The 12740-nt window shown below is 39.8% G+C and overlaps 1 protein-coding gene across 1 annotated transcript; it reads right to left on the bottom strand.

Annotated features, from left to right (window-relative positions):
• Nucleotides 1-611: 611 nt before the first annotated feature.
• Nucleotides 612-1556, bottom strand: OR52R1 (olfactory receptor 52R1). Its single transcript, NM_001171430.1, is given in 1 exon segment — nt 612-1556. A coding segment is annotated over 1 exon segment (945 nt).
• Between the last annotated feature and the right edge of the window lie 11184 nt (nt 1557-12740).

Raw genomic sequence — 12740 nt, 5'->3', positions numbered from 1 at the left:
TGAACTGTACTGGGCTCTGCATTGTAATTTGGTAGCAGGAATTCAATCTGCTTCCCACATGGGTGGCAGAGAACCCATCTACTGGAGTCATTCCCTGCTGCATCCCAGAGTATGCATTAGCAGAAAGCTAGAATTGAGTATGTAGTCATGACTCAAAAGCAGGAACTCTGATAAGATATTCAGGTGTCCCATGTGAAATCTTAACCACTATGCCAAATGCCCACCCATGAAATTACTTTTAAGTGGTGCATTACTATGTATTCATTCCAACAGGTACTAATAGTGCATTGACCTTAATACTGTGTAGAAAGTGGCAATATTTGAAAATATTCAGTGGTTTAATAAGTGAGCTATTTTTTATTAATTTCTTGTGATGTGATCCTACACATAGGTTAATTAAGTTTCTTATCCACCATATCTGTCAGTGAGTTCTTTTTCTGGGTATACAGAAAATTGTTCCTCTTGCTTCTGGAGGGCTGCTGACATCTGCATCAGTTGTTCACAGAGACAATTTTATGATAATATGTAACAGGCTGGAAAACTTTCTCCACTACATCCTAGGATTGGATAGGGGCAAGAACTGCAGTCATGGTGATGCTATAACCCTTGGCTCATGTGTCTTTTCCACAAATTACTTGTATAACCCTGCTCCTGATTTGTTTGGTTCTAACTCCATAGATGATGGGATTGAGCATGGGAGGTACCAGTAGATAGACATTAGCAAACATGATGTGTACCACTCGGGGTACATGGCGGCCAAAGCGGTGGGTGAGGAATGTGAAGAGGGCTGGGATATAAAAAGCCAAGATTACACAGATATGAGAGGCACATGTACCAAAAGCCTTAAGGCGGGCTTCACCTGAAGGTAACCGCAGCACAGCTCTCAAAATCATCACATAGGATATACCAATGACAATTATATCAAAGCCAACCACAGAGAAGGCTACAAACAGCCCATATCCACGATTGACTCTTGTATCAGCACACACCAGCTTCAGCACAGCCATGTGCTCACAGTATGATTGGGGAATGACCTTGTTGGGGCAGAAGGGCATCCTGGAGACCATGAAGCAGAAGGGGCTCACCCATAGCAGCCCTCTCACCATCACGACTGCCCCCAGTTTAACCACTACAGCTGTGGTGAGGATGCTAGAGTGCCGGAGCGGGAAGCAGATAGCCACGTAGCGGTCCAAGGCCATAGCCATGAGGATCCCAGACTCCACTGAAGAGAAGGCATGGATGAAGAACACCTGGATGAGGCAAGCATGATATTCAATCTCGTGCGCATGAAACCAGAGTATGGCCAGCATTTTCGGTTGAGTAGAGGAGGAGAGGACTAAATCAGTGATAGCCAACATGGCCAGAAAAAGATACATGGGCTCATGCAATGTGTGGTCAGTTCGGATTATATGAAGGATAATGATATTGCCAACTGTGGCCACAACATACATAATACAGAATGGAAAGGCAATCCAAAATTGGGAATTCTCCAGTCCTGGAATTCCAAGCAGGATGAAGGATGCAGGATGAGAGGAGGTGTTAGCTGAAGTCAACATCAGGTGATGGTTAATATGCTCTCCATTGGGAAGGTCATGTACTCTCTGCAGATGATAACAGTCCAAGTGATTATTATTGCTATTCATGTCTTTCACATAATATGTCTAAGAGGTTAATTGTGTTTTATTTATTGATTTAGTTATTTTTATTTTAAGCACAGAGTTATAGAGAAGGTGAGAAAGAGTGACAGAAAGTGAGAGAGAAATCTTCCATCTGCTGGTTGACTCCTCATATGGCTGAAATGATTGAGTCTGGGCCTGGCCAAAACCAAGAGCTTAGAACTCCAACCACGTCTCCCAAATAGGTTCAGGTCTAAGGACTTGGGCAATCTTCTGATGATTTCCCAGGCATTTGACATGGAGCTAGATAAGAATCAGAGCAGCAGGGCCAGCGCTGTGACATAGTGGGTAAAGCCATCGCCTGCAGTGCCATCATACCATATGGGTTCTGGTTGGAGTCCCAGCTGCTCCACTTCCAATCCAGCTCTCTGCTATGGCCTAGGAAAGCAGTGGAGGATGGCCCAAGTCCTTGGGCCCCTGCACCCATGTGGGAGAACCAGAAGAAGCTGCTGGCTTCAGATCGGCACAGTTCCAGCCATTGAGGCCATCTGGGGAGTGAACTAGTGGATGGAAGACCTCTCTCTCTCTCTCTCTCTCTCTCTCTCTCTTCTCCTTCTCCATCTGTGTAACTCTGACTTTCAAGGAAATAAATAAATCTAAAAAAAAAAAAGAATCAGAGCAGCAGAGACTTGGACAGCTGCTCTGATACAGGATGCTGCCACCACAAGTACCAACTTAACACACTGTGGCACATGCCAGCCCTGGCAGTTAGGTTTGATTTTAATAGTTTTAATAAATAAAGCATTGGAACAAAAGATTATGGCACATGTTTTAGTTTACTTATACTTACCTCTTTCAAAATGGAATGAGAATACACTTATCATAGTGTGATTTTTTAAGAAAATGTTTTTCTTAAAAGTAAAATCTGCTAACTGAAAGTTATATTGACAAATAATGTCATAGTAATCATTGTCTTTCTGTTCTTGAGAGCTAGCAACTAATCTGTTCAAATTTTCTCATTAGTTTATTTTATTCCTCTTTTAAGCCTTTTGGGCAAGTCTTCAGGGTTTGAAACCAACCTGATTTAAAAATTCATTGTTGTTTATGTAGCAATGATGGATTAGCTTTGACTCCAGGGTAGTTACCTTGAATGTATGGGCTGAAATCTAACTAGTTGACCAGCTGTGTATCTTTATTGGAAGAATTCTCCTTAGAGTATTTGTCCTCCTACATAAAGGGTCAACAAACTTTTTCTGCAAAATATTAGATCATATAAATTTTAGGCTTTGTTGACCATATATTTTCTATTGAAATTTGTTTATAGATTGCAGTGCCAAGACTGTCATAGTCAATACATAATTATTTGTTTCTATAATCCGATTACACATCATTTACAGAAAATAGGTGGAAGATGAATTGATTCTTACGGCTAGAATTTTCCAAAACATTTTCTAGGTGCTAAATTTGTTATGTGGTCATTCCTGAACCATATACTATCAGTAGCACTAACATATTTTGGAGTAGAAGTTTAATAAACATTTGCTGAAGAAAACAAAGGTACACTAGAATTCAATGGTAAGATTCATTAAGTGATTAACATTATCCTAAAATGTCCTGATAGAGACCTTTTAACCTGACTTGTAGCCATGCCCGTGAGGTAGTCCACGTCTCATTCTAGAGGTTGCCCTGCTGCCACTGAATACTTATTGAATGTCACCCTCTCTGTTTTCGCCTTGCATGAGTTGATTCTGCTGTCAGATAAACATATCCTACTTCTGGTGAACACAGCCTACCTCAGATTGAATGGCTCAACACGTGTAAATTATTTACTTTCAATTGTTCTGTGCCTTTGGTTTGGAAATTTTAGTTCTTACCTCCTTTATAACAGAAACACCCAGGTAAGAAGGATATCCTTTCAAATCACCTTATCAAATAATTTCTTGTAGCTAAAAAGATTGAGCTGTTCCTAAAAAAGATTTCATTAAGCTTCCAAATGGACCTGATCTCTTTCTAATTTTCCATAGTTTATAATGGAATGACAGAAATTTGGCTCAGATACCATAATACTTTTCTAAACTGGAAATATTGCCTTTAACTTGATACTAGCTATAAGATTTCTCAAAACAACACCCTATCTAGAAGAGGAGAAACTAATAATTAATAAACATACGTATGTTTATACCCTGCCTGGTTTGTATTCCATTTGAGTTAGTGTCTTCTGCCTGTCTGCCTTTTGCCCCTTCTGCGTCACATTCCACTTATGGGGAACTCACCGAAGATTAGGGCACCAAGAAACATACTTAGAGCATATTCTTTCTGTTGGTAAATGTGCAATTATCAAAGCATTAACAATTTCTGATTACCTGTGGAAGTTCTACAGTACTACAGGCTTTTAACATCTGTTTTTAACTCACACAAAATCTCTGCATCCTCATTTTACAATGAGTCAAATAAAGTTCAGAAGAGTTAAATGGTTTTCCAAAATCACACACCAAAAATTGTCCTAGTGCATGAGTCCACAGCCAGTGATCTTGGTGGTATCCTATCCTGGGCTAGGTAATGTTTGGTTGGAACTCCCAATCTAGTTGGGTAAAGTGGGGAGTGCTGCATTATCATGACAGACAGATATGAAGGATCTTGCACAACTACATACTGAATTAGAGACAGGTATGCTTTTGACTTCAGACCCCTGCTACTTTTATTGGGTTGGAAATTCTAGAAGAGCTGCCGATTGACTCTTGGTTTCTCTAGGGATGTGTTACTTTCACTAAGACAACATCCTTATTGGCTTCTGCCCATGAGCCTCAGTGCAGAACTTACTTGTTCTGCATTCTCTTTTGGGCATGGCAACAATCTCCTCTACCACACTTCAGTCACCCTTTCAAATTCCAGTTTCTCTCTTCTTCTCCACTTATATCCCCTACTGTCCAGTCGCCTTTCCACAGACAGAATTACCGCATGAACAGATGCTTCTCAACATTCCTCCTTCTATTCTGCAGGCTTGGATTTTCTGTTTTCATATTTTCTTTCTGGAGTAGACAATGGAGGATCAGTGCCCACATGGGACTCAAGTCTGAAGGAGTAGATGGCTCCTTTGACAGGGGTTTCTCCTTCCTCCCTGCACTTTACTCTGCTATGCCTTGGAAACTGGGTCTTGACTGTCAGGAGTCCCCTGGTCTTTTTTTTCCTTACAATTTACAAACTGAAGACAGCCAGAGTTAAGGCTACAAGTCATGTGGAATGAACAGGGAAATGTCAAACCTATAGTCATTTTTGTCCAGTGTGGGAGTTCTTAATGTGGGAAGCACAGACTATCAGCCTGCTTTGGATTAATGGATTGAAACATGCATTTTCTAAAGGAGAACAATGCAGGTTCCTGAACTGTGCAACACTCTTTTCTCCTTTACATTGCTGTTAAATATGTCCTTTAATCTTTTTTTAACCTAGAATTTTTATTAGCTAGTGCATACTGAAAGCTTAAATTAAGTCATACCATTTGCAAATATTATGCCTAAGTCAGGACATGACACTGAAGTTTAGACTCAATATTTCTGTTCCTCAGAAAGCAACTATCTTATGAAATCTCTGCATAGCTTTTGGTTCAGGAAACATAGTCCCAAGAACTATGTTCTTACACTAAGTAGAACTTGCTTTCGTTGTGAGTATGGGTTTGATTCATGGCCATTGTGTGGCAGGAGATAAGGTTTAACTAAGGATTAACTGGGGAAACTGAGAAAACTAATTCCATCAGTCTCAGTCTATTTCTCCTTTTCTCCACCTCTGCCTACCTTATCCTCAGCCTTGAGACAGGAGACAGAGGACTATGGGGAAGATGAAAAAGTAAATTCCGCAAATCTTTAATGTCTGCTTCTCTCTGTCTTTGCCTCAATCTTGAGGCAAGAGACAGAGAAGCGTTACTGAATTGAGGGAAAAAAAAAATCAGAGTTTAAGAAACTGCAAGTTTGAAAAACCATCTCTTATAAGCTTTATATTGATACCACAATAGCCGGATGGCCTAAATACCAGGTGACTTCAAAACCACAATAAGGTTGGGGCCGGATCTCTGGCATAGAGGGTAAAGCCTCAGCCTGCAGTGCCGGCATCCCATATGGGTGTCGGTTCGAGACTCAGATGCTCCACTTCCGATGCAGCTCTCTGCTATGGCCTGGGAAAGCAGTAGAAGATGGCCCAAGTGCTTGGAACCCTGCACCTGCATGGGAAGACCCAGAAAAAGCTCCTGGCTCCTGGCTTCGGATTGGTGCAGTCCGGCCGTTGCGGCCAATTGGGGAGTGAACCATCAGATGGAAGACCTCTCTCTCTCTCTCTGCCTCTCCTTCTCTCTCAGTGTAACTCTGACTTTCAAAGTATATACATAAATCTAATAATAGTAAAAAAAAAAAAACAATAAGACCCCTAACCCAAGAACAAATCCTATAAAATCACAGCCCCAATTACCTTTTGGGGATCTTGGGTCTCAGATGATTAGGTGCTGTTATGGAGTGTACTTTCTTTCCTATACTAATTTTTGCTGTTACATTTCTTGTCTGAGCCTTGTCCAATTCATTGTATGATGTTCAAAAGAACCCAGTCCATGCCTTCCTATTCTCTACTCCTGCAACAATTGGACCTCCAGTCCATCCAGCTGTGGAAGTTGTGTTGGTCATTCAGTTATGCTGTCTAATCCCATGACAGGCTGAAGGGCAAAATGGTATCAGTCTTGCTAACAAATGGCTTATGAAAATGCAGATTCAGTTTTCTCACTCTGGGTATCTAAACTAAGGTGTAGAGCTGTGGTGTCCAGGCTCTTTCATGGAGGCTTTGTGTTGCAGGGGTTTGCCTACCTTTTAAGGGTGTATGCCTGGAGGCTACAAAGTGAGCCCTGGGTCTTCTCCCCATGTCAGAATGAAGGTCAGTGGTCATGGACCTCTGTGCTCAGAGTTTTCAGTGAGTCAGTCAGATCTGCACAGTCGCTGCCTGCTTTTGGAAGGCTCCGTGAGTCCTACTGCTCTCTGGGAGGGGCAGAGGTGCCTGAAGCAAGAGGAATCACTCACCCTGGGCCCGGCTCTCTCTTTGGCCAAGCTAAGAATGAACATAGTGATTTGATTTAGCTCCTGGGATTCAGCCTTTGGCAGAGACCTCAGATCAAGGCCTCTTTAAAGAATTATGTCATGATTATGTATGATTTGTCTCTTCCCCCAAGTATTAGTTCTTTCTCCCTAAGTTCCACTGTCTCATATTCACACTGACTTCCTCTGGGACTTTAATGCTGGAAGCCTTAACCCCCAACTTTCCTCTCTCCTCTGTATACACAAATGAAAAGGCAGGGAAGTGGAACACATATTCAGGAGGGCATGCTGTAGAGACTACAAGATTGTGAACTATCTGTACAAAGGTGTTTTTTTTTTTTTTGTTTATGTATCTTTACAATTCAAAAGATATGTTGACATTTCAAGTATATTTTGTATGTCAGGGAGGAATTGCAATAATGTGTCTAAAGGATTAGTTTTGCACGTGAATGTGTCATGTGTGTGTGTGTGTGTGTGTGTGTAGAAGTTGTGCATATAAAAGCATGAATAATTATCCACTTTTAGTGTGCATGATTAGTATGAGTCATGGCTCTGTGTGTGCATGGTCCTTGAATGTGCCTTGTGAAGGCACATACCTGATGGTGAGAGGTTTCATATCAATACGTATTGTGAACCTGTATATACAAGGAGTACAGATTTGATGAGGATGTTTGCAATCCATCTGTGCTTCATTGTGTACTAAGGTAGCTGTGGTTCTAACGTCCCCCACTTCTGAGTGGATTATAACCCAAGAGGCAAAAAGAGTGCTATTGGAGACTCTACCATTGCCATTTCTGAATCCTCATGAAACTAGAAGATCCTCTTCAATCTACTTGAGCCTACAACGAAATATCTCTCTCTCTCAATCTCTATATAGGTCACTGCTGGTGATTTTCTCAGCATTTTCTGATAGTTTTCAATCTCATCTCTGATGATTTTTCAAAGGAATAATTGAGAAAGAGGCACTAACAGAAAGAGAAGATTTATTTGTGGTATAGAAAGCCATTAGACTTCAAAAAATATACCTTTCAAGCAAGCAAAACTCAAAATGCACTTAAGGAGAAAAAAAACCATAAAAATTGTAAAGGCTATCATGTTCACACTAATGTTTTTAAGGTAGATTGTCATTGGCATATTCACAAAGGACATGATTTATTTTCAGATATAGGCATAATAATTCAGATTTGTGGTTGTTTTTGTTACAGAATTTATAGCAAATGTTCAAACAGTTTATTTTTACTATTATTATTTTGGGTATGATGTTGACATTGTATATTGGGATTTTGATTTTGTCTCAGGCTGCAAATTATGTTTCTTTTAACTTTTTTATGTGCACTGTTCAATATAAGGAAAGTAAACAAAGCCCATTTCCCTTTTCTCCTTTATTTCTCCTTTTTTCCCTTGGAGGAATTTTTCTACCACAACAAAATGGAACATCTAGGATGGCACCTGTGAATCTGTGTATCCTGCTTTTCTCATAGTCTGAAATACCATGGTTATACCAAACAGCTGTGACATCCAGTCTCTCGTGGAAGTTACTTTCCAGGCCAACCATATTGCTTTTCAAGTTTTCAAGATAGCAGTCTGAAAGGAGTGTGCGATAGGACCGTTAGTATTTCCTGTTTGGTCTTCCCACAGTTCCCACATATGTCTTTCAGGAGCTGGTACCTCTATGAGTTACACTGAGTACTTGACTCTGAACCTAGTATTAAAGTTCTAGTTATGGTTGGTTACAGTCTAATCTACCAATCTGGGATTGGATAAAGGGCAGAGAGTGATGTTTAGAAAGCTAACATTTCATGAACAACAGTGTTGCTGAAGATACTGATATTACAATCCTGAGGTTCATCACTACATCTATGTAGAAAGCTCAGCCACATCCAGAACCTCATAGTTTTTGTATCCCCACTTCTCTTGACTGTTACCTCCACAGTACCTTAGTCAATGACTTATGGAGATGACTGGGCCTTGTCTCAGCCCAGAGGTAATAGATATCTAAATTTTGGGGCACCCCACTGTTTAACTATAGCAGCCCCTTCTTCTGGTTCATTTATAAATTATGTGCTTTCACTCCTATGCTTTCCTAGTGCCCAGAGTATGAAACCAAGTGCCTATATAGTGCCTTTGATACAAATGCTGAGAGAAGCTCCTTGATATTGATGTGGAGATGGCAGGACTTCATAGTAGAGGAATTTTTAAGAGAGGTTGAGAGTCCAGGGGGAAATCCACACTTGTTGCTCGCATGGGTGGAACACAGTATTTTTTTAGTAATAGAATGTCTACCATGACTTTCAAGACACTGATATTGGGAAGGCTCCAAATTTATGAGCTAGCAGCTGATAGCCACTTGTTCATTTCTGCCTCGCCCTGGAAGAAATCTATGTTAAAGTCAATTCTTTGGGTATTTCATCAAACCCCAGCTTTTCTCTGTGTGCTGGTATATCCACCTTTCTTCATTATTGCCAAGTAAGAAGTATGTTTCCATGTAACTGGAAAAGTATATTTCTGATGCCAAAGACTTAAGGCCTCTTGGATTTCATTGCAGTAAAATACAGCCACAGTATTTTGATCAGTGACACTGGGAGGTCAGTGTGAGTACAAGGGTTTTTTGTTTGTTTGTTTGTTTCTCCTGGATATTTTAAAATCATTTAACCTGATGGCTAGACCAGAATTTGAAGTGAATGTCTTTTCAAGATGTTGGTAGCCACAGAGTCAACAAGGTGGTGTGATGGGTTAAGCTGCTGCTTGTGACTCTGGCATCCCATAATTGCAGTGTTTCCGATCCAACTTCTTGCCAATGTGCATGGGAGGTAGCACAGGATGGTCTAAGTGCCAGGAACCCTACACATATGTGGGGGACCTGGGTGGGAGTTCCTAGCTTCTGGCTTTGGCCTGGCCAGACCTGGCTGCTGTGGCCATTTGGGGAGTGAACTAGTGGATAGAAGTACCTCCCTTGATGAATCCCATGTGTATTGTGTGAAAATCCCAAAGACAAAGGGTCAACATGAAAACCCTAAGATCCCTAGGATTATGCCATCCTTATTTAGAACAAAAGGGTCTCACATTCTCATAAACACTAAGATGTAACATATAGAAGCTAACCTACAAAACAGTAAATGGACTCTATCAGAGACTGTCTGTCTTCTAAACTATTGTGATAGCTCAGTTCTGCCAAGGTGGAGAAAAGACGAATGGTGAAACTCAGGACTCTGTCAGGAACAAGGTCTTTGATCTAAGCTCTGCCATTTCCTGGTCTTGTTATGTTAAGAATATTACTATTACTGTTTTTACAACATATGTCGTATGTACTTTGGAATTAAAATATAATTCCTTCTCCATAAATCACAAGGACTAAACATGTAGAAGCATTTACAAATTAAATTGTAAGTTTCCATATGGCCTTCAGAAGATTTGTTTGGACAACACAGTGTTTAGATGATATTCTATTAATAACAGATATATAAACTATCTTAAAAAGTGGAGGACATGGTGATACTGGGTCTATGTTCCTAGATGGAAACATTTAATAGGAATCCACTGAGAAGCATCTGGCTAAAGTTAACACTGTCACCATAGTGTGACTACGTAGTTATTCCATTTATTTATGTTATCTATCTGGCTCCTCTAAACATTTGAATTTATGATCACTGTTTTGGGTTCTCAATTTTCTCTCTCTCTCCCTCCCTCTTTCTCTCTCTCTCTCTCTCTCTCCCTCTCTCTCCCTCTCCCTCTCCCTCTCCCTCTCCTTTCTCTCACTCTCTCCCTCTTCTTCCCTCCCTCCCCTCTGTCTAAAACATACACAATTAAATTTTGGCTGCTGGTCTGAAAGGCTTTGTTTAGCCATCTGTACAACCAAGGCATCTGGGTTTTGCAAGGGTTTCCCTGGTCTGTTGTTTGATCCAACTGCTATGTATCGCTGTTGCATTTTGTTTATCATTGGAAATATTCTTGCTATTACTTCCATTCCCCTGTGAGCTGTTAAAGTGAATGTTTCCTCACAAATGTATCAGTCAAATTAATGTGGAATGATTTACAGAAAGAGAGTAGTATTTCAACAGGTCAGGGATGTAAGAGCAACCCTTATACAAGGTTTTGATAGAGTTTGGCTAGTGGTCCAGAGAGAATAATTAAAACCTTGTTGTGAAGGAGACAAGGGTCCCTGCTCCCCTAATTTAGCAGAGTAATAAACATATGCTTGTAGCCAGATGTGCTGGGGGGTTGTTCCTTGTCTACTACTACTGGCATACAAAGTTCCAGTCAAAATTGCTTTCAACTGCTTTCTATCTATGAAATAAGAAAATAGAGCTACAATGATCTTCTGACTGTAAAGGTCTTTATTCAGATTGAATATGTATATAATATTTAATTATATTTGTTGCTATTTTTGTTATTAATTCCAAATAACTACCATTTATTGAAACCCTCAGATTCATAAACTATGATGTTGCTACGTGACTCACGTAATCCACATTATACCTATTTGGCAAATGTGGTGATGATGGATGCCAAATCACATGGGAAGCTGTAGAGTGAGAATTCAAACTCAGGCCCATGTGACTCTAGACCCTCATTTCACCTCATTCTATCTGCAGGGATTCCAGGGTAGTATGGAGGTGGGCATAGCAGGGAGAAGGACGGTCAGACTGGGAGAGCAAAGCTTCTCAGAGGCTGTATCATCAGTGCTTTAGACCAGGCTGCTTCTCTAGCCAACAGTTATAAAAGAGAAGACACGTTGGATTTAATACAATAAATTCTGTCTATGTATAAATGTTATAGATTTGGCATTTTTCAAACACTCATCCTCTATCTTCTCATTTATGAAACAAAGGCTAATTCATCTAACTGGTTTAATAAGAAAATATACATACCTTGCAGAAGGGCTCACTATAATGAGGATATGAATATGCCTGTGTTCCTGGATGTATCTTAGCGTTATGTGTTCTCTATTCAGCACTGAGTGATTTCAATTTGATACTTCTGATTTGAAATGCATTCTTCTGTAGTCATAAGAGAACCAATGTGTTTCAATATAAAAATATTATCAAGACATTAAAAGCGGATAATTACTATTTTTAACAGTGGGTGCTGAAAAAAATTTCATATAATTCACCATAGAAAGTTACTAAAACTGAATAAATTTAGAATATAAAGTTAGTATTTAAATATTATAAAGTTTACCCAAAAAAACTCACAGCCAATCATCATTCTTTAACTGCTAAATTTAGCAACTAGATTTGAGTGTTTTCTTTCACTATTATCTTTCAAAATTTTTGGAAGTTCTAGTAAAATAAATAAAAAAGAAAGTGAAATAATTTGTATGAGTATTGAGGAAAATATACCAATAGTCCATTTTACATATATATGAACATAAAAATTGAAAAATTTTAAAAACTACTGTGTGTATGATAAATTGGCAAGTTATATTAATAAAGAATAAGAATTATATTGATAGAATTTAAATCTATGTATATATTAATAAAATACATTAAAGTAAATTTAACCAGAGAAAAAAACTTTTTTTGACAGGCAGAGTTAGACTGAGAGAGAGAGAGACAGAAAGGTCTTCCTTCAGTTGGTTCACCCCCGAAATGGCTGCTATGGCTGGCGCACTGTGCTGATCTGAAGCCAGGAGCCAGGTGCTTCCTCCTGGTCTCCCATGCGGGTTAAGGGACCCAAGGATTGGGCCATCCTCCACTGCCTTCCTGAGCCACAGCAGAGAGCTGGACTGGAAGAGGAACAACCGGGACAGAATCTGGCACCCCAACCGGGACTAGAACCTGGGCTGCCGGCACCGCAGGCAGAGGATTAGCCTAGTGAGCTGTGGCGCTGGTCCAGAGAAAATTATTTTAATGAAAACTATTTTAAAAGTTGTTTATCAATGAAACACCTGTAATATATTCTTGAATGTGAAAACTTATTAATGGTTATTCTTTTACATTTAATCTATAAATGAGTATAATTTACCTTAGAAATGTAAAGCCCTTGTTTATTGAGAAGTGGATTTCTTTATACCTGAAATTACACTGCAAAGCTACTACATCCATCAGCAGGAAGCTGC

Source organism: Oryctolagus cuniculus, chromosome 1 (genome assembly GCF_051225735.1).
Source record: "Oryctolagus cuniculus isolate XC-2025 breed Fujian yellow rabbit chromosome 1, ASM5122573v1, whole genome shotgun sequence".
Taxonomy (NCBI): domain Eukaryota; kingdom Metazoa; phylum Chordata; class Mammalia; order Lagomorpha; family Leporidae; genus Oryctolagus; species Oryctolagus cuniculus.
Note: the sequence above shows the minus strand (reverse complement) of the source record. Positions and strands in the feature narration are given on the sequence as shown.